General features: G+C 47.1%; 8 protein-coding genes across 8 annotated transcripts; 5 read left to right on the top strand and 3 right to left on the bottom strand.

Annotated features, from left to right (window-relative positions):
- Positions 1–1,685: 1,685 nt before the first annotated feature.
- On the top strand, positions 1,686–3,582 carry F4812DRAFT_290048 (WD40 repeat-like protein). The gene is made up of 3 exons (XM_047931131.1): positions 1,686–2,177; positions 2,286–2,520; positions 2,595–3,582. The coding sequence occupies exons 1-3, from the start codon at positions 1,954–1,956 to the stop codon at positions 3,477–3,479; spliced, it is 1,344 nt and encodes a 447-aa protein (XP_047785340.1). The 5' UTR covers positions 1,686–1,953; the 3' UTR covers positions 3,480–3,582.
- Positions 3,583–3,615: 33 nt separating this feature from the next.
- On the bottom strand, positions 3,616–4,977 carry F4812DRAFT_290038 (HAD-like protein). Its single transcript, XM_047931130.1, has 2 exons — positions 4,759–4,977; positions 3,616–4,697 (listed from the first exon to the last, which is right to left on the bottom strand). The coding sequence occupies exons 1-2, from the start codon at positions 4,773–4,775 to the stop codon at positions 3,752–3,754; spliced, it is 963 nt and encodes a 320-aa protein (XP_047785339.1). The 5' UTR covers positions 4,776–4,977; the 3' UTR covers positions 3,616–3,751.
- Positions 4,978–5,020: 43 nt separating this feature from the next.
- On the top strand, positions 5,021–6,859 carry F4812DRAFT_289984 (uncharacterized protein). Its single transcript, XM_047931128.1, has 3 exons — positions 5,021–5,436; positions 5,539–6,171; positions 6,243–6,859. Exons 1-3 carry the CDS (start codon positions 5,302–5,304, stop codon positions 6,354–6,356), a joined length of 882 nt encoding a protein of 293 aa, XP_047785338.1. The 5' UTR covers positions 5,021–5,301; the 3' UTR covers positions 6,357–6,859.
- Positions 6,860–9,703, top strand: F4812DRAFT_289993 (amidase). The gene is made up of 4 exons (XM_047931129.1): positions 6,860–7,961; positions 8,042–8,567; positions 8,649–9,130; positions 9,201–9,703. Exons 1-4 carry the CDS (start codon positions 7,363–7,365, stop codon positions 9,277–9,279), a joined length of 1,686 nt encoding a protein of 561 aa, XP_047785337.1. The 5' UTR covers positions 6,860–7,362; the 3' UTR covers positions 9,280–9,703.
- Positions 9,704–10,126: 423 nt separating this feature from the next.
- Positions 10,127–10,822, bottom strand: F4812DRAFT_453826 (RNase P/MRP, p29 subunit; the record flags this gene model as incomplete). The annotated part of the gene is made up of 1 exon (XM_047936537.1): positions 10,127–10,822. One exon carries the CDS (start codon positions 10,820–10,822, stop codon positions 10,127–10,129), a length of 696 nt encoding a protein of 231 aa, XP_047785336.1.
- A 212-nt stretch (positions 10,823–11,034) lies between these two features.
- F4812DRAFT_448225 (acyltransferase-domain-containing protein) lies at positions 11,035–14,514 on the top strand. Its single transcript, XM_047935846.1, has 6 exons — positions 11,035–11,663; positions 11,742–12,118; positions 12,187–12,405; positions 12,462–13,265; positions 13,416–13,873; positions 13,957–14,514. The coding sequence occupies exons 1-6, from the start codon at positions 11,503–11,505 to the stop codon at positions 14,416–14,418; spliced, it is 2,481 nt and encodes an 826-aa protein (XP_047785335.1). The 5' UTR covers positions 11,035–11,502; the 3' UTR covers positions 14,419–14,514.
- A 475-nt stretch (positions 14,515–14,989) lies between these two features.
- F4812DRAFT_448224 (putative MFS sugar transporter) lies at positions 14,990–17,588 on the top strand. Its single transcript, XM_047935845.1, has 2 exons — positions 14,990–16,091; positions 16,174–17,588. Exons 1-2 carry the CDS (start codon positions 15,252–15,254, stop codon positions 16,918–16,920), a joined length of 1,587 nt encoding a protein of 528 aa, XP_047785334.1. The 5' UTR covers positions 14,990–15,251; the 3' UTR covers positions 16,921–17,588.
- Positions 17,589–17,754: 166 nt separating this feature from the next.
- F4812DRAFT_448222 (uncharacterized protein) lies at positions 17,755–18,615 on the bottom strand. Its single transcript, XM_047935844.1, has one exon. The coding sequence runs from the start codon at positions 18,226–18,228 to the stop codon at positions 17,923–17,925; it is 306 nt and encodes a 101-aa protein (XP_047785333.1). The 5' UTR covers positions 18,229–18,615; the 3' UTR covers positions 17,755–17,922.
- Between the last annotated feature and the right edge of the window lie 185 nt (positions 18,616–18,800).

Below are 18,800 nucleotides of genomic sequence, written 5' to 3'. Positions count from 1 at the left end.
TCAAGGCTGGCCTCCCACGACTCATATCCCCTTTGGGTGCCGAGCAGGACCCCACCGCCCCAGATATGGTAGCATCCCGCACTCCGTGACAAGAGGTACTTGTTAGAGAAGTGCTTCGGCTTAAGTTGCTTCCAGGAGGGAACTGGAACGTACCGAAATTCCGGGGAGCTCTAGCGGATACCCTTTGGATAGCAAGCATAGGCAAAAGTTGCGAAGAGTACGGTTTATTATACCTATGTGGGATGACTACCTAGGTAGGTACCAATGCACCGGACCCTGCCAAGCTTTTCAAAGCAGGGTAGGTGGATATTGATATATATGTTACCAAGAAGTCTTTAAGTAATGATATAACCCTCACGGTTAGAAGATTATTGATTTATTTCCATAGCCCCGTTCAAAGTGGTGCGACCAGTGAGGATTATGCTTCATTTGGATAAATACGTCGGTGTGTACTGCACAGAAGTAGAAGATAAAAATTCTAAAGGTGGTTGTGAGAGATATAGAAGCACTGATCGTTCGTATCCACAGTGGTTTCGCTGATGTTTGATTGGGATGATTTTCCGTTTCAACTAACAGCGTGATCGGAATCTGGGCCAGTCTCAACGTCGAAACACAACCCCTGTTATTCGGTCTGTGCAAGCGATGCCGTAATAAGGTAAGACTTGACCAGGTACGTCTTCACCGGCCCTGCGGCGTGAACGGCAACCTGAAGCTATGTGATGAGCGTCATGAGCCTTATATTCATTCAGTTGTTCATGTCCGCGACGCCGAGACGGGTATGGCTATGAATTGTTAGGTTAGCTGATTTGCTAACTGCAAGCCACCAAACTTTTTCATCCAAGCAAACCCGAGAGAAGAGCCGACGGGGACTTCCAGCGGCCAGCTCGCAGGGCGTAATGCAACATAGACAGCGCAGGCGATATCATATGACTCCTTTCGAAGGTGAAGATAGGTGTAGGGCGTCATTCCAGTATGCAGGCAAAGAGGTAAAATGGTTGCCTTAAACAAGAGCCCTTCCATGTGCTCAACTGCGGGTAGTTGCTTGCGTCCAGCATGCTGTCTAGCATGCTGTCATTGGGCATGTCTGTATCACGAGCCACATTTCTAATATTCTTTTAGGACCGATGGTAATAACGTGCAAATCTATCGGAGAAATATGTAGTCCATTGGGCGGGAAAACGGCTTGGTCGGACTAATTGTAACGCGTATTTTACTGTTTCCTGGACCGGCCAGCCTACATATATTAAGGATGTATAAGTGATAAGAAGCTGAGAGGTACCTAGTATTTATTATTGTTAGGAGAGACATTCGACCTGCGTCTCGGGCTCGACAGTCTGGAAACGGTAAGGTCTCCTTCAACCCAGGACGGCATAGTTCTACCAGAGGGAAGCGGGAATAGAGGCGGGATTGAAGCATTAGATATTGTGAGTTGGTTAGGTAAAATAATAGTAATAATGGGTTTCCCTTTCGGAGTTTACCTAGGTGCCCTCAAGTGTACACACGCTTTTAGTGCCTAATATCGGGTATACAATACTATAAGCATTTATGCGAAAAGTATATATTGAACTATACCGAAATGTACCCCACAATGCGACCGATCCTACGTTTACCTTAGCTAAGGTTACCTACCTGGTACCTGGTATGCATTACAGAGCTCATTACTACCTACTAAGGCATGACAACTTTTAACGACTTCTTTTTCGTCGATACCTACCTAGGTTAGGTACTTAATAATAGCCTCAACTTTCAAGAAGTTACTTCATACCTACGGTATATTTACATTCTCCAAAGGTACCTAATGTAAATACACGTCTGCTCAAATATTAATACCTTACCCAGCATATTTTAGCTCTTAAGACAGACCCCTATTCACTCACCTTATTCGGCGATGGTGGGTAAAGGGGATTAGACCTCCTATTCACGGCTTATCAAAGGCCAGCAGCTATTGAAGCCATGTCTCAACATCAGCCTGCACAGCCTAAGTCAGTCCTTCGAGGACATCGCACCCAGGTGCATGTCACTACTTTCGTCAGGAAAACCCAGAGACTAGCATCTGGAGATGCAGATGGATTCGTGGTACTATGGGATCTTACTATCATGCGTCCCCGGGCTGTCTGGCGCGCTCACACAAACGCTATCCTCGGCATATCCGACTGGGGAGACGACAAGATAATCACGTATGTCTAGTCTCATGTCACAGCATTTACCCCTATATCTATCCCACCCCCTTTTATTTAAACTTGATTTCGCAATGGGCTGCCACGTGACTAAGATGTATATCTCAGACACGGCAGAGACAACCGCTTGGCGGTATGGAAACTTGGATTTCAAGATGAGATTACCATGAGCACCGCTCTGCCGCTCGACGAATCCGCGCCTGAACGACCGCAACCGTGGCTTCTGCATGTACTTCATGTGAATACTATGAATTTTTGCTCTTTTGCGTCCTGCCCTACGTCAGAAGATCCTACTCAGGGCGAGCTCCTTATTGCCGTACCCAATACGCTAGAGACAGAGGCTGTAAGTCTGCTAGCTTTCCTTCTCCCTACTTGGAAACATCTTCCATTGACTTTCCCGCTCACCCGTTTATGTAGGTTGATATTTTCCAACTTCCAAGCCAGAATCGGCTACACACGGTTAATCTAGGGGAAAAGACGGAGAATAAAGGCATGGTTATGTCTCTCTGTCTGTTTTGGCGTTTAGGCCATCTAACTCTTGCTGTTGCCTACGAATCCGGCCTTGCAGTAGTGGCGCAACTTGGAAGTGAAACGTGGGACATACTATACAGAGCACAAGTGCATAGTCAACCGGTGCTTTCCCTCGATTTAGATCCCCTCAAGGACTATTTCTTGACTTCTGGTGCTGATGCTATTATCGCGAAGCACCCGGTTCCTACCGCGACTTTCCCTATCCGGGAATCACAACATCCGAAGCAGATGAACAGTAAGAGTGCCGAGGCCTCGAGCGCGTCGCTACTATCAGCTGCACTTTCATCAGAGCTGAGGCCCGAGATACCTCCGAGACAGGAGAAGCCGGTCATTGAAACGAAACCCCTGAAAACTATCAATACTAAACATTCAGGGCAACAAAGCTTGCGTATTCGATCTGATGGCAAGATTTTTGCAACTGCAGGATGGGACTCGAAAGTGCGTGTCTATTCAGCCAAGACTATGTCCGAATTGGCAGTGTTGAAGTGGCACGACGTTGGCTGTTACGCAGTTGCTTTTGCAACGTTGGATGACGGCCAGAAATTAGGTTTCCCTAAGCGAGGCACTGCCAATGTAGAGGCTAACGAGAGATCCCAAAACGAGGCGGTTACTACCAATATCTCTTCTGATAATCAAAAGTCTACTAATGTAGCTGCCTCTAAGTTGACCCAGCTTACAGTTAAGGATCGACGGATTAAGATGGCGAAAGAGGCTCACTGGCTAGCAGCTGGTAGCAAAGATGGAAAAATTAGTTTATGGGATATTTACTGACAGCTAACATTCTTCTTCCAACCGAACTTTACCGCGTCACAAACAATCTATGATTCTGTGTCCCTTGTATAACTTGCTACGTGAGTGATCAATTCCATTATTATTGTATTATTAATATAATAACTACCTAGGTAAGCTACCTAGGTAGTAGTAGTGACCTAGGTTCAGTCATCATGACACTCCTGTTTCTATCGTTGCGCAGTTGGTCAGAGTGTTAATGGTAATATATAAGCACTTAACATACTGTCTATGTCGTTGTCATATTCTAATCGCTACGCTGTCGCAGTTTTCGTGTCTTGGGCGATGAGCTCGTCCTTGGTATTCACCTTCATAGCAGCATCTAATTCCACCTCAGCTGGCGGCACAGCTATTCCATATTTTTCGTATGGGAAGTTGATTAGATCAGGATAGTAATCGGCCCATCCGTCGTCGATTTCTCCCAACTGATGTTGGTCAACGTCGCCTGCCTCTCCCATACGACCAGCCAGGATCTCTTTTTCCCGACCCTCGTATTCCTTCTTTAGCATAGGGTGAGGGCACCATACTACTCGCATGCCCGCTCGTCGTCCGGCTTCGACTCCTGGGACACTGTCTTCAAAGACGAGGCATTCTTCCGGCGTGATTGGGTTTTCACTTGGATCGAGGCTGTCGTTGATACTCTTCAGTGCGAGTAGGTAAATATCCGGCATGGGCTTTCCACGACCGGGCTGGATACGCTTATCGTCGCCTAGTACCCTCCGGTGCGACTCAAACACTGCAAATAATTCGGTCCATTTGGCAGTTTTGACGGTGAAGTTGGATGTCGTGCTGCTAGTCGCCAGCGCGATATGAACTCTTTGCTGCGTCTTTCCGCCGCTCTCTCCCTTATCCCCGTTCTTTACTCCTTGTTCATCCTTAATGTCCCACCATCGCGTCCTCCCTAAGTTACCAAGCAACTTTTCTACACCTGGTAAAGGCTTCGCGTTTTGAAAGTGTTCCTGTTGTAAAGCAGTAAGCTGGCCGAGGTATTCGGATTCCTTAACGGGCAGCTGAGCCCATGCATGGAAGAGCGCGTTTGCTTCGGGACCCGGTCGGCCTTGTAACTTGGCCTTGATGGACCAGGGAAGAGTACTTTTGCCGTACTTTTCGAGGATAAGATTTATACAGAGAGTATAGATATCTTCGGTGTCGAGAAGGAGACCGTCCATGTCGAAGAGACAGGCTCTTATAGGAGGGAAACTTGAGAGGGTAGTCGTTAGTATATACGGCCGTGGATATTGGCGAGACCGTGTTGACTTACTCTGTACGCGGCGCCATCGCATTTGGTTATGATATTGAGGAGCTATTGGAGAAGTGGCTGGTCTAATGCGTATGTACGAAGCAGTGAGAATACCTCTAGGTAATATATAAGGTAGTCGACCTCATGTACGTACCTAACCCAAGGTAGGTAATATTAGTAATATAAGGCAGATTACCCCGCCTAAAAATGCATTCAAGCTGAGTTTATGGCGGGGTAAACTCTTCGCCTGCGTTAAGGCGGGGCTGACAGGCACCAAACCTTAGGCCTCTTCAAGGTTGGATCTAAGGTCCTCATACGTGTATCTGCATAATTAAATGGGTACCTACAGTAGGTACCTAAGAACCTAAAAGATTGAATGAGTTGCATGATTATGTACATGCTAGGTTAGAGGTAGCTATAAACTTACCTCATAGATACGTTCAGGCAAGTTACGTAACCTTGAATAAAAGCCAGATTCTTCCGTAATCCTTCCATTTAATGTGCCTATCGGGCATCGACCTTCTAGGGTAATCTTCAACTCTGAGAATCTTTTATCACGAAGCGATGACAGGCCCGTCAGAGGCGGTGGGAAAGCAACCCGATAAAACAAAAGTAGGAAATACGGCGGACGAAAATGCGGAAGAAAATGCGGAAGATGAGTTGATAGTTCCCGAAAGGTTTTCGCCGGAAGAAGAAGCCGTACGTATACATCTTTCATCTTTCATCTTTCATCTATGCGTGGGAAACATGTAATCGTCTAGCTCATTTCTCTAATTATGTGATGTCGATCCTATCATTTAGAATCTTTTAGGGGAATCCAACGAAAAAAAATCCGAAGCAAACGCATTATTCGCTTCAGGCAGATACGAAAGTGCAATTACGAAATATGAAGAGGCAGCGTCTGTCTGTCCACACTACTTCGACTACGAGCTTGCCGTCATAAAGTCTAATCTCGCTGCGTGTTATCTGAAACTAGAGCAATGGAAGGAAGCTATCAAACCCGCCACCGAGTCCATTGATGGCCTGGATCGTCTAGAAAAAGCAGAAGCTAAGCAGAAAGAGAGCGAAGAAAAGCAAAAAAATGCAAGCGCCGAAGACGACGAAGTTGAAGAGGAGATCGTCAGCTCCGGCGCCCAAAAAAGTGCCCCGGCCGCAAAAGAGGAGGACTCTGCCGAAGCTGCAAGACAGAAGCGGCACAATGATATCCTTAGGATAAGAGCAAAAGCCTTGATGAGGCGAGCTAGGGCGAGGAGTGAGCTTGGCGGTTGGTCAAATCTAGCTGGTGCCGAAGAGGACTACAAGCTATTATCGGCTATGACAAACCTCAGCGCCGCAGACAGGAAGATTGTTCAGACGCAATTACTAATTCTCCCCTCAAGAACAAAGGCGGCACAAGAAAAGGAGATGGCAGAGATGTGGGGAAAATTGAAAGATGTAAGTTGCAACTACAGAATGAAGGTGCCTCTTATCTTGGACTTGACCACTGACGAAATGAATGCGTGCAGCTTGGGAACGGAATATTGAAGCCATTTGGTCTCAGCACGGAAAATTTCAAAATGGTAAAAGATGAGAAGACCGGTGGTTACAGCATGAACTTCTCCCAGAATGGCGCAAACTAAGAGAGAGAGAGAGAGAGAGAGAGAGTATGGAGTAGTCCGGTGTCATTAATTGCCGTAATACTAATGCTATTAAACTAAGCGTAGGAAACCGATTTTATATTCGAAAGCTGTCAGCAACGGCGTTAAAGCGCGAAAGTATCCCCTGCATATCGTGTTAAGCTATATCTCCATTTCTTTTCATCCTTTGGCGGCTTCGTCTCCATTACGCTAATCGGTTTCCATTTTCTCTTACGAAACCAACACGATCATCGCCAGATTACATACTACTTGTCTATTGAGACATAGATTGAAGAGGGTAATATATGTCACGATGAATCTGTGACCAACAATGCGCACGTTCAGTGTTATTAATAAGCTGGGTTTTATTTCGCCCTTTGGACCCCATCCTATCTCGTTTGCGGCGTAGTGTTCTTCACTCACAAACTACCTGCAAGGAGTTTGGAGCCCGGTCATATACATAAATAGTATAAAAGACCAATAGGAAGTCTTAGGTTAGATCGACGTCAATTGATACACCGAATCTGACCCCGCTATAGATAGGTACCTACCTGCCTAACCTAACCATACCAATACCATATAGAAAGCACTCGTGTTACATTTGGTTACATGAGAGATGGTGTGTGGGACGTGTTTATCTCGACCAGGATGTATGTCAGTGATCAAGGTTTGCGCGGTTCGGCTTATAGCTACTTACGATATCTTGCATGGGCTTGACTTATCATACACTAACCTTTGTCATATCGCTATCTAACGTGAAGCTTTCTGCAACCATAACTGGATTTGGAGTTCACCGATATGCTGATAAACCTGTTGGATCATCTATAGCCCGTACGGATTATCGTACTGTGAGGGACTACTTACAGGTATATATAGCTTGGTATCTCGAGATGGAACTTGGAGTTGGAGTCTTAGAATGTAGAAGTTCATATTCGCAAGCACCCGCAAACTAAGTCCATTCTACATTTAAACACGAGTGGCATAATCTGCTACAAAAAAACTCGCTAATATGGCACCCGCTACGATCACAATCGCCAACGGAGCAACATGGCAGGATGTAGCAGCCGATCGCCAGCGACACAGGGATGCGACTATCGCAGAGATCCGCCCGCCGGTGCCGGAACTACGCAAGGAAGATATACCTCTCAATACTACCGGAATCCCGAAGAAACTTCTGACAGAACAGGAAATCCAAATCACTAACGCAGATGTTGAGGACCTCGTCAAGAAAATAACCTCGGGGGAATGGAGTTCGACCACAGTTACTAATGCATTTCTGCGACGTGCCGGCCTGGCACAAAAACTTACGAACAGCATCACTGAATTATTACCGAAACGAGCCTTGGGAAAGGCAGCTAAGCTGGACGAGTATCTCGCCGTTAACAAGAAGCCTATTGGTCCACTTCATGGCATCCCAATTAGTGTTAAGGAGCACATCAGCATTAAAGGTGAAGATATAAATGCAGGATTCGTAGGTTGGGTCGGTCAAGTTGCCGAGGAGGACGCCTTAATCGTCCAGTATCTGGAAAGTGCTGGGGCGGTAATCTTCGCGAGAACTACTCAACCGCAGACGTTGATGCAGATTGAGACGGACTCTAACCTATACGGGTGAGTAATGCATGGCCGAGTAGCAATCAGTTAATCCGATCTTAAAGGGTTAAGACCTACTGTGCTGATGATTACCTTAGCATCACTGCGAATCCTTACAACACTACCCTGAGTGCTGGCGGCTCATCAGGCGGAGAAGGCGCGCTGATTGGGATCCGGGGTTCGATTCTCGGAATCGGAACGGATATTGGCGGGTCCATCCGTGTCCCCGCAGCGAACAACGGGCTCTTCGGTTTCAAGCCCACCAGCCAGCGGCTTCCGTCAGCCGGATGGGTCGCCGCCATGGCTGGTGCCGAATCCATCCTTTCGACCACTGGTCCCATATCCACCAGCCTCGAGGGTCTCCGGGTCTTCACCAAGTCCATTATCGACCAGAAGCCCTGGCTCAGGCAGCCAGGCCTAGTCGGCTTGGACTGGAGAGACTCGGAGCAGTATTACCCGGATAGGAAAATCAGAGTCGGTATTATTTACAACGATGGCATTGTGAGACCACACCCGCCTATTCTAAGGGCCGTTAATGAGTTGGTGGGAAAGCTACAGAAGAGCCCGAATATCGAAATTGTGGAATGGAAGCCGTGGAAACACGACTTGGCGTGGTCTATTATCGTACGCCTAATCTTCTTCCATATACGGGGCTAGCTTGCTCGTATGGGGTATCTCCCAGAAGCATTACTGACGCGTGAATAGGCAAAATTGTACTTTGCCGACGGCGGCGCCGACGTTAAAGCCGCCGTGGACTCGTCCGGCGAGCCCTGGCGACCTCTATCTAAATTCATATTACACGAGAACCCGGACGTAACGCAGCACACCATCGCAACTCTTTGGAAAGCCATTTGCGAGCGCGACAACTATCGTACTGCCTACGCGAAGCTCTTGAACGAAAACCCCGTCGACGTCATTCTGTCGCCTGCGGGTCCCAGCGTCGCTTCCAAGCACGGCACCAGCCGTTACTGGGGCTATACTTCGCAGTGGAATCTGCTCGACTACCCAGCCATCATATTCCCTGCCGCGGACGCAGTTGGGGACGCCGCACGCGAGAAGCCGTATGAGTACCCTGAGGGGTACCAGCCCCTGAGCGAAAAGGATAAGTATATCTATGATTTGTGGAAGGAGCACGGCGCGGAGGGGTATAAGGATGCGCCGATTTCGTTGCAGCTTATTGCACGGAGGTAAGTGTTCTTATTTACTGATTGCTTACATAGTATAAGGGGGTGATGGGCGGCTAATGTGTGCGTCTAGGTTTGACGATGAGAAGCTATTCAGGGCTGCGCAGATCTTACTTGAGGAGGCGGGCTTGCCGGCTGCTGTTCCCGCGTAGAGGTGGGGTTCGGCCGATTGTTTTCTGGTTTGAACTATCCTAGGGTTTCCGTTTCCCCCTTTTCGTTTGGAGGCTAGGTCATTGAGAGCTTGACGTTGTAGTAGATATAAGCAACGCGTAACTATCTTAACTACATGGTACGTCTAGGTAGCCTAGGGATGCTGATGCTTTTTTGGCCCTGACGAGAATGGTTTATTTACCTCCGACTTAGCATATAATTTTGAATCGGCACATGAGGACTGCAGTCACACACACCTTGTGATAGAAAGACCTTGTACAAGTTTTTCGTTTGGTAAAGTGAAATCTTCTCACCCTGGAAGTTGTAAAAGCAGGGCATGAGACGACAATCCAAGTCCGTCTAGCTGCCACTTTATTCTTGGCAAGTAGGTTTATGGGTGCTTTCCCCCTTATAATCCGAGCTCGTCTAAATCCTTTTGATTTGATGACTTCTCGCTCGTCGCGAGAGACGAATGGTCTTTTTTTATCCAAGGATGTCTGAGAGTGACTAACCGAAGGAAGCTTTAGCCCGGAGTGGTTGCAAGACGTCGGGCTATATTCCTCATAACCGATTTTTCAATGAGCCTTCCATCTAGATACACCTTATGCCTTCTTCAAAGATCCTTTGAGCTGGACATATACTAGGCAAGTCTCCATAGGCCCGCGAGGGATACTTTGGTGATATGCGCCTCTTCTGAATCCATCTAGTATTGGCACTCTTAGACTAGAATAATTCTGGGAGTCTGCCGAATATGATATTGGATATGACGCCAACATGAGCGCGAGTATCTCATTTGGATACGTAGCAAATATTAAGTACGTAACTAGTTACTACTGAAAGTGAAGCCGCTCAAAGATTCTCTAGGAAATGAGGCTTGAATTTTTTATTCGCACGATCAGCTGACCTATACTGAAACTGGTCGCCATGAACCTCGAAAATGAATGCCTTTTGATCCTGGGCCGAGTCTACAGTGTTTCCTTGCTGAACTGGTGGGACGCTGATACGGAACACGGTCCCTTCCTTGGGCACAGTCTTTATCTGGTTCTTCGGGGTAATAATTTCAAAGACGAAGCGCGCATCTTTGATCACGATTCCTTGTAGGCCGACACGACTAGGACAGCTACTGCGCGACACCTCAACTTTAGCACCGTGAAGGTCGGCAGCACTCAGTTTAGCGGCGGCACCCTGTCCCCCGGTGTATAGCTCACTGCCGAGTATTTCACGAATGTAGCCCAACCATAGTTGGTTGAGCGGTTCAAAGATGGTATACTTTCGACCTTCTTTTGGGACATCGTAGAGACCAAGCTTCCGGCGCTGCCGCGCCGAGAGGGGTTTCGGCTTCAGCGCTTTTAGGCGCTTCTGCTTCTCGACTCGGGCTCTACGTCGAGCGTCGCGGGCGTTGGACGGAGGTGGAGAGGTGGGCTTAAGGAAGAGAGGACGGTGTTGGATCTTTTCGGAGTAGATACGGTTTGTGCTATCGGGGCTATGGGCGCGCGAGAGGAGCTCATGGGTCAAGGACTGGTTATTGGTATTGTTTGACGCCATGCTGTTGCTGTTCTCGTCATGTCATATACCAGTAGTTTATGGATGAAAGTAGGTATGACAAAAAGTTGAAATGTTAATTGGATTGGATTGAAAGATGATCGTTCTCTATCGATAGAGTTCTACCGGTAGACGCTTAGGTACTTCTAGCATTTAGGGACCTAATGTACTAGCTAATTTAGGTACATGATAGTGGAGAATATCGCCCATACGGAATTGCCTTCTAGTGGCTCCAGGGCTGCAGGCGATTTACATGTCTTAAAGCCTCGGTATTTGGTACCTAGGTCTAGGTATTAACCGGTTCCTTTAGCTGCAGCGCGTTACATGCTGTGTTACATGTGTTCCTCGTGGCAAGTCGAACTTTTAAAAAGGAAGTTGCGTACCTATTTATAAGCTACCTACGTTTTCTATACTGAACCTTTCACCATTTTTACTTTTCATGGCTGAGAAATTCGTTTGGAATAATCGCTGGCTAAAACCAAAACCTATGAATCTAGAGACTCGGAACTCGCCTATGTTTCTCGTCTATGGCAGCTAGATACGTGTCCGGCCAACCGTTTACTCGTAGCATGGAATGCTCTATAACTTCAGATTGCTGAGATACCCTCAGCTGCAGCGAATGCGAGCATCACCTATTCTCCTAAATCCCGTAGTCGCATCGCCCAAATAATAGCACCAGCACCATGGCGCATGACGACGACCCTACGCGCGACTCGGCGCCCGATCTCCAGATTCTCGGTGACCAGATCACCCTGCAGCCGAGAAGCTATGTGGAAGCTCGCCGTCATGACGACCACGAGCCTTTAATGCACAACATGGCTCGTTTTCGATCCGAGCCATTACAGTATGCTATCTAATCCCGTATCTTGTGTTATTATCCATTGTGGAAATGTTAATCCGTGGCCGCCCTTGACTTGTCTAGGTTCTTACGCGAAGTGTCTCTATACATCTCTGGTACTGGGTGGCGAGCTTACGACAATTTCATCGGACAACCCATATTCTACCCTGGCTTTTCCGAGAAAATGAAGAACGCGGTTGTATCTGCACCACTATTACAGGACCGTATATCCCAGCTTGCCGACAGGAGACTGGAGGTCGAGGAGAAGGAAGGCTGGCTCAAGAAAGACGACCAAGATTTCGCTAGTAAAAAGGCTCAAAGGCGGGCCGTTATAGAGTCGAGCATTCGAGAAGTCGCGGAGAAGATGACCAACGACATGATTTGCAAGTTTGAGAGTAAGACATTCATAAGAGGCGCATATTATTTGGTTACGCAATTGCTCACACGGGCGTACCATCAGGGTCTGTAATTTTGGGAGATTCCGAGCGTTTGGAAAAGTATGAATATGTTATGTTAACCAGATGAATAGGAATACATGTTTCCAGCGAGGAAGTTTTGCGGTTGAGAAAAGTAGCAGAGATAGCGGAGAAGAAGAAGCAGAGCATCATCTTTCTACCCTCTCATCGGTCCCACGTAGATTATGTTTCGATGCAACTAATATGTTATCGGTTGGGTTTGGGGCTTCCAGTTGTTGTTGCAGGCGAAAACTTGAATATGCCAGTCGTTGGAAGCTTCTTACAACATGCGGGTAAGTGCATATGCAATCTCACTTGGTGTTGAATATCTAAATACTTATGGTCCAAGGTGCGATGTGGATTAGGCGATCATTTGGCAACGACACTTTATACACCACCCTTGTGCAAGCCTATATAGATACTTTACTTCAAGGGGGATATAATTTCGAGTGTTTCATTGAAGGCGGGCGGTCTAGGACAGGGAAGCTTCTCTCTCCTAAGTTTGGCATCCTAAGCTTTATTCTTGATAGTTTACTGTCAGGTCGAGTCCAAGATGCCATTATTTGCCCGGTTAGTACACAATACGACAAAGTCATCGAGACGGAAGGCTACGTAACTGAACTACTCGGCGTTCCGAAGAAACAGGAGAACCTAGCTGATTTCTTAAGCGGTGGCTCGTCCGTTTTATCATTACGATTGGGGAGAGTGGATGTTCGATTTCACGAGCCATGGAGCTTACGCAGTTATATCGACGACCAACTAACCAAGATCACCAAATCCCCCGAAACCTTGCGGCTTGATGTCAAAACCCCAGAAAATGCCGCCATCAAGCAGAAACTACTACGAACCATGGGGTACAAGGTCCTATCGGATATCAACGATGTATCTGTAGTGATGCCTACCGCGTTGATCGGTACAGTACTACTAACACTTAGGGGTCGTGGTGTGGGCAAGTCGGAACTTATGAGGCGGATCGAATGGCTTATCGCACGAGTAAGAGCAAAGGGAGGACGCGTTGCACATTTTGGGAACGCCCCCTTATCCGACGTTATAGAACGTGGTTTAGATGTCCTGGGAAAAGATCTCGTCGGTGTCGTGCAGGATTTGGCAGAACCGACATACTACGCTGTGGATAGATTCCAGCTTTCATTCTGTGAGTTGCACCTCAGACATTGCTCTCTCCCCCCTTTAGCCAATTTATGGAGTTATGGCTCCCCACGCAAATTCTTATTCAAATTACTACTCGTAATATGCACACGAGTTCTTCCGCTATCTCTACAAAAGCAATACTAACATGCAATAGACCGAAACATGACCATTCACCTATTTATTTCAGAAGCGCTTATCAGCGCTAGCATGTATACGCGAGTTAAATTAGGGGGAGGTCCTGCTCATCAGGAAATATCTTATGATGCTTTGCGGGATCAAATTTTGTTCCTATCATCACTATTCCGTGGAGAGTTTATATTCCCAGGCGATGGACTCGCGGCGAACTTAGAAAAGACTCTAGTTGGATTAGAAGACGACCGTGTTCTCAACCTCAAGAGAGACGAGCATGGCAGTATATTGAGCATCGGGCTTGCAGATGAAGAGAGAGCCGCTGGTAGAGAGAACTACGATTTCTACTGCTTCTTAATCTGGCCGTTTATTGAGTCTAGTTGGCTTGCCGCGGTGTCGCTGATGGGACTTACTCCTCCCCTTGGGCAGCAGGATAATGGCATTTGGATTGAAGCTGCCAAAGCGCATAATACGGCCCAGCTGGTAAGTGATTTATCTAATGGTTACATTAAAGCTAAAAAGAAAAAAAAAAGAAAAAAAGTCTCGACTAACAACGATAATAATAGCTCGGTAAAACGCTTTATCACCAAGGTGATCTCAGCTATTTTGAGGCGGTGAATAAAGAAACGTTAAAAAATTCGTACCAGCGATTTGAAGAAGAGGGTATTATCTACGTGGTCAAATCAAAGGACTCAAAGGTTCCCCCTCGTCTGCGTCTCGCCTCCGAATGGATGCCGTCCCGCGAGCCTGCCAAATCAGGCGCTCTGCAACCGTCTGGTAGACTATGGAACTTCATTGAGCGAATCGCATCTAGCAGACGCGAAGGTAAGAACCGAAGAGATGGTGCTACAGTCAGCACACGAGTTTTGCGGCTCGCAGATATGCTAGGCGCAAAGCTATTTGAAGAAGTGACCAAACCAGAAAGCCAAGCCGAGGCAAAATTAAGTAATGAAGAGGCAGCGAAGTTTAAGAAGGCCATTACAGCGGAAAGGAGGAGAAGGAGATTAGAAGGTAGATCACGTCTGTGAGAACATGCTAAGTGTGAATCTGATGTAAGCTTGATACCAACCGCGTGTATAAGTGGCAATAGAACTAGTGTTAATAGAGCGAATTATACTGTCCTATATCGGGTAGACGAGTGAAGAGAGCCAACCCACTTCACGTTGCGGCCGGCATTCCCGAACTTCTAGCCGAGCATACGGGAGAGTCAAGAGTGACATATCGTATTGATGGCTTCTAACGGACCGGTTTAACTGGTGACTTTTAAGGTCTCCATTTACCGGAGGAAAGGTCGGTCTGCAAGAATACCCACTCCTCTCCACGGGAACAACACCAACTGCATTATAGATATGCATATCAAAGTGTGGAAGTCTGCCCGGAAGTCCTTACCGGTATATATCATACGGTGGGCCGCAGCTCAGCAAACATCTTTTCTGTGCGTCAGCGTCATACAAGCTGATAAACGCATAATCTAGACCTCATTCGGCGCGTGAACGACGTACAGGAAATGTAGGGGAGGGGAGAGGGCTCTCCGGCAGTCCTCCGAGAAAGGGGGGTATCCAAGCTAGGGGTAGGTACCAAAACCGCGGGGATAGTGATGGGGGATATACATACGATATTATTAATCCACCATTGCCATAGCATGGCAAGGACAGGGGAACGACCCATGTGATGTGCGGAGAATTAACAGGCCAAGCCTAGATTGGAATGATCTCGATCTTGGGAAGGTGAGCATGAAGTCATCGTATAAAAAAGCAGAATTCGACGCAGACTTCATTGCCTTCTGCTCTTCTTTTCCCTATGCCCTTTGGTATCGTATTTTCAAGTAGTTTAACAAGATCTCTAGGCTACGTTCACGTACATGGCGTCGTCATCTCCCCCTACTCACCCCTATTTTGCACCACGATATGTGATAGCCGCCGTTGCTGTTTCTCTCGGTGGCCTGCTCAATGGCTACGATACCGGGTCTATCGGTGCCATCACGCACATGCAGAAGTTCACCGAGTCCGTAGGCCAGCTCTCGGCGAGCATGCTGGGTATCACGGTCTCGATAATCATGCTGACAGGTACTCTGCCATCCCTGTTTGCCGGGCACTTCGCCGACAAGTTCGGGCGAATCACAATCATCATCCCCGGCGCGATCCTGTTCGGTGTCGGGGCCCTAGTTCAAGGCTTGGCTCACGGTTTGGCCCAGTTCACCGTCGGCAGGGCGATTGCCGGGTTTGGTCAGGGCGTGTTCCTCAGCAATATCAACGTCTATATTTGCGAGATCGCGCCCATGAGATGGCGTGGTACGCTTACTGGATTACCTCAATTCATGGCTACCGCTGGTGTTTGCGCAGGATACTTCACCTGCTACGGGACTGTTAATTTACAATCTGATCTGGCTTGGCGCGTGCCATACATTTTACAATGTGCTTTCTCGGCTGTCCTCGCATGGAGCTGCCTCCTGCTCCCAGACTCCCCTCGCTGGCTCATGCTACAGGGACGACAGGCAGATGCGCGTCGTGCTCTGGAGCGGCTTGACTTCAACATGGCAGAAGCCGAGCGTGACTTCCTCATGACCACAGAACAGTCGCCTAGTCTCACTCCGTGGCAGGGTATGGCGCTCTTGTTCAAGAGGGGATATCGTGCTCGCACTATCTTGGCGCTGTTTATCCTTGGGATGGTTCAGCTGTCCGGTATAGATGGTGTGCTCTATGTGAGTATCTTCTCCTTTTCCATAGTCCCCGCCCCTCCCCTAGTTACCTACCTATATATAGTAGGTATGCTAACATCTCTAGTACGCCCCTATTCTTTTCGAACAAGCCGGCATATCGTCAGAAAATGCCTCGTTCCTCGCCTCTGGTCTCTCTTCCATCCTCATGCTTCTTATCTCTATCCCAGCTTTCTTGCTTGCCGATAAATGGGGACGTCGAACCTCCGCCATCAGCGGCGGTATCGCATTGGCAGCCTGTATGTTCCTAATGGGTAGTCTTTACGCAGCAGATGCTGTTCATCCCTACGGCGTGGCCAGGTGGTTTGTCATCATCGCCGTCTTCGTTTTCAGTCTCACGTATTGCGCCACCTGGGGAATCGTAGGCAAGATTTACGCCAGCGAGATCCAGCCAGGCCACACGCGAGCAGCAGCCAATTGCGTTGCTATGGGCCTATGCTTCGGAACAAACTTTTTGGTAGCTATCTGCACTCCAATATTATTGGAAGCGTCTGCGTTCGGTGCCTATTTCTTGTTCGGTGGCCTTGCGATGGCTACCGTGGCTGTGCTCGCCTTGTATATGCCTGAGACTCGCGGCCGTTCTCTTGAAAATATTCAGGAGGCGTTCCACCGACCCTCCGCGGTAAGCAGTCTCACGCAATTACTGCAACCGCTAGGTTTTGGTGCAAGGCGTAGGACCCATCAAACTGCTCATGAACCAACAGCAGGCGAAGAGACTGAGTTGGAGCCCATTGACGCAACTGAAGCGGTTGCTGCTAGTGCTATCTCAGTCGAGGCTGTCCCTAGAGCTCTGAGACTCGATGTTTCGGTGTAACCCATGGGCCTTTTCTCGATACAGCATACTAGTTACTATTTGTGATGGCTTGACATAAATCATCCTAGTTTATGGGTGCTACTAATCAAGAGCATTACTATTTCAGTAGTAGTCAATTTCAGTACCGCTTCTCTCACCGCCTGCCTAAAAGGGTTACTACTTAGAGATTCCCTATCCGCATTACCATACAACATATTAACCAATATATTGTATTAAATCTTATAATACAAAATACGAAAAATATATAGTTAAGTTTACTTCAATTAGAGCTTTCTAATAATATAAGCCTCGATTCGATGTATGTAGTATGTTAAAAGCTATTGTAAGAGATAGTCAATTGAATATCGATGTTTCGCGGAAAGGGGGCGCCACCACTTATACATAGGTACCTACCTACCTAGACCTACTTTCGTGCTTGAATAGCTTTTGAAATACTGCATACATTAAATTGAAATTTATATCATTAGAAAGCTCTAATTAAGGCAAAACTGGATATATAACTTATCTTTCGATTGAAGAAGATATAATGGTTGATATGTTGGGAGATGTGGTATGTAATTGAATGAGGCTCTGCGGGAGGCGCTTTAGCGGTTGGGCGCCTATTGAATATATCTTCGAACAGCATTTAAAATACACCATTTATCTAATTGATATTTATATTATTAGAAAGCTCTAATCAAGGTAAAGCTTACTATGTAATTGACCTAATTGAAGTGGTAATACAAATAAGGGGAGTCTCTAGATTTTCTGCCAGTTTTTTAAAAGCGGTGCTGAAATTGACTACTACTGAAATAGTAACGCTCCTAATCAAATAGGATACACAACTATACTATTGCTAAGTTATATAGAAAGGACGACCGATGGTTATGAATAAGACGACATCGATTAAATTTATGCACTGTTATGACGTGTAAAATTCTGGACCACGGTAGAGTATCGAACAGGATCATGACCTGTTTCCCATATTGGTCTTATCTCTCAGCTATTTGAGGACCTCCATAATCATTGAAGGAAATTCCATAGACCCAAAGCAGCACCAGCTAATGGCATAAAGACCCGGACAGCATTTAGCTTTCCCCATGTCGCGATCAGATGCCGAACAGTCTCTTGACTCAACTGCTTGCCCGTTCCCGATTCGGCCGCGAGCATCCTGTTATTGATGCCACCGATAAAGATCAAAGTGAAGGGGACAAGCAAGACGTTAGATAACGCGCCGGCAGCATACCCCCTCCATTCAAATCCACGTTCACGATGTCGGAAAGCTAAATAGACATAGCTTAGGGCGACTGCTACTGCGGTCGTCGGCATGTAGGATGCTCCCCTCTTGAACTGTAAAGACCACCCTCTTAGAAGACCTTCTGTTGTGGTCCCGCTTGCGAGGATTGCTGGTACTCCGCAGATGGATAATGCGGTGATATTACCTACAGAAGTGCCTCTGCATTAGTATCTTATCGCTCATTACTCTACCTTAGGTACTTATATATCTCGCACCGACTTACCTGATACCCATGCGGATCCCAAGATGCCGCCTGTGGCTGCGAGTGTTAAGGGGGTTGACAGAAAGGGCATTTGGGAAAAGAGTATTCCAATTTCGCAAGGTCGGATGGAAATTCAGGATGGTCAAGATATATAAGATATGATGTTTAAGCTTCGCTGACGACTCGTATTTGGAATGGGATTTTTGTAAGAAAAATGTATGTATGTACCTAATGAACAATGTACGAAAAATGATATTTTTCGAACGCAACCGGCAAGGTATCGACAGATGCATTTTATTGTACTGTAAGGTCCGGACAACTCGAAATCTCCGAGAACATACGACTAACCCGGCCTGCGATGCTTACGGTGGACCACTCAGTTACTAGCATCCGCAAAATTGA

The sequence above is a fragment of the Daldinia caldariorum genome, assembly GCF_022478825.1.
Source record: "Daldinia caldariorum strain CBS 122874 unplaced genomic scaffold F4812scaffold_32, whole genome shotgun sequence".
Taxonomy (NCBI): domain Eukaryota; kingdom Fungi; phylum Ascomycota; class Sordariomycetes; order Xylariales; family Hypoxylaceae; genus Daldinia; species Daldinia caldariorum.
This window is presented reverse-complemented; position numbering and strand designations above follow the sequence as displayed.

Excerpts from the sequence above, each read along its gene's own strand:
- F4812DRAFT_290048 (XM_047931131.1), top strand. The coding sequence starts at position 1,954 with ATGTCTCAACATCAGCCTGCACAGCCTAAGTCAGTCCTTCGAGGACAT. Across the intron at positions 2,178-2,285 it reads GGAGACGACAAGATAATCAC|ACACGGCAGAGACAACCGCT; the intron begins GTATGTCTAGTC and ends TGTATATCTCAG. Across the intron at positions 2,521-2,594 it reads ATACGCTAGAGACAGAGGCT|GTTGATATTTTCCAACTTCC; the intron begins GTAAGTCTGCTA and ends CCGTTTATGTAG.
- F4812DRAFT_289984 (XM_047931128.1), top strand. The coding sequence starts at position 5,302 with ATGACAGGCCCGTCAGAGGCGGTGGGAAAGCAACCCGATAAAACAAAA. Across the intron at positions 5,437-5,538 it reads TTTCGCCGGAAGAAGAAGCC|AATCTTTTAGGGGAATCCAA; the intron begins GTACGTATACAT and ends CCTATCATTTAG. Across the intron at positions 6,172-6,242 it reads TGTGGGGAAAATTGAAAGAT|CTTGGGAACGGAATATTGAA; the intron begins GTAAGTTGCAAC and ends GAATGCGTGCAG.
- F4812DRAFT_289993 (XM_047931129.1), top strand. The coding sequence starts at position 7,363 with ATGGCACCCGCTACGATCACAATCGCCAACGGAGCAACATGGCAGGAT. Across the intron at positions 8,568-8,648 it reads ACTTGGCGTGGTCTATTATC|GCAAAATTGTACTTTGCCGA; the intron begins GTACGCCTAATC and ends ACGCGTGAATAG. Across the intron at positions 9,131-9,200 it reads TTGCAGCTTATTGCACGGAG|GTTTGACGATGAGAAGCTAT; the intron begins GTAAGTGTTCTT and ends GTGTGCGTCTAG.
- F4812DRAFT_448225 (XM_047935846.1), top strand. The coding sequence starts at position 11,503 with ATGGCGCATGACGACGACCCTACGCGCGACTCGGCGCCCGATCTCCAG. Across the intron at positions 12,119-12,186 it reads CACACGGGCGTACCATCAGG|GAATACATGTTTCCAGCGAG; the intron begins GTCTGTAATTTT and ends CCAGATGAATAG. Across the intron at positions 12,406-12,461 it reads AAGCTTCTTACAACATGCGG|GTGCGATGTGGATTAGGCGA; the intron begins GTAAGTGCATAT and ends TTATGGTCCAAG.
- F4812DRAFT_448224 (XM_047935845.1), top strand. The coding sequence starts at position 15,252 with ATGGCGTCGTCATCTCCCCCTACTCACCCCTATTTTGCACCACGATAT. Across the intron at positions 16,092-16,173 it reads GTATAGATGGTGTGCTCTAT|TACGCCCCTATTCTTTTCGA; the intron begins GTGAGTATCTTC and ends TAACATCTCTAG.
- F4812DRAFT_448222 (XM_047935844.1), bottom strand. The coding sequence starts at position 18,228 with ATGCCGACGACCGCAGTAGCAGTCGCCCTAAGCTATGTCTATTTAGCT.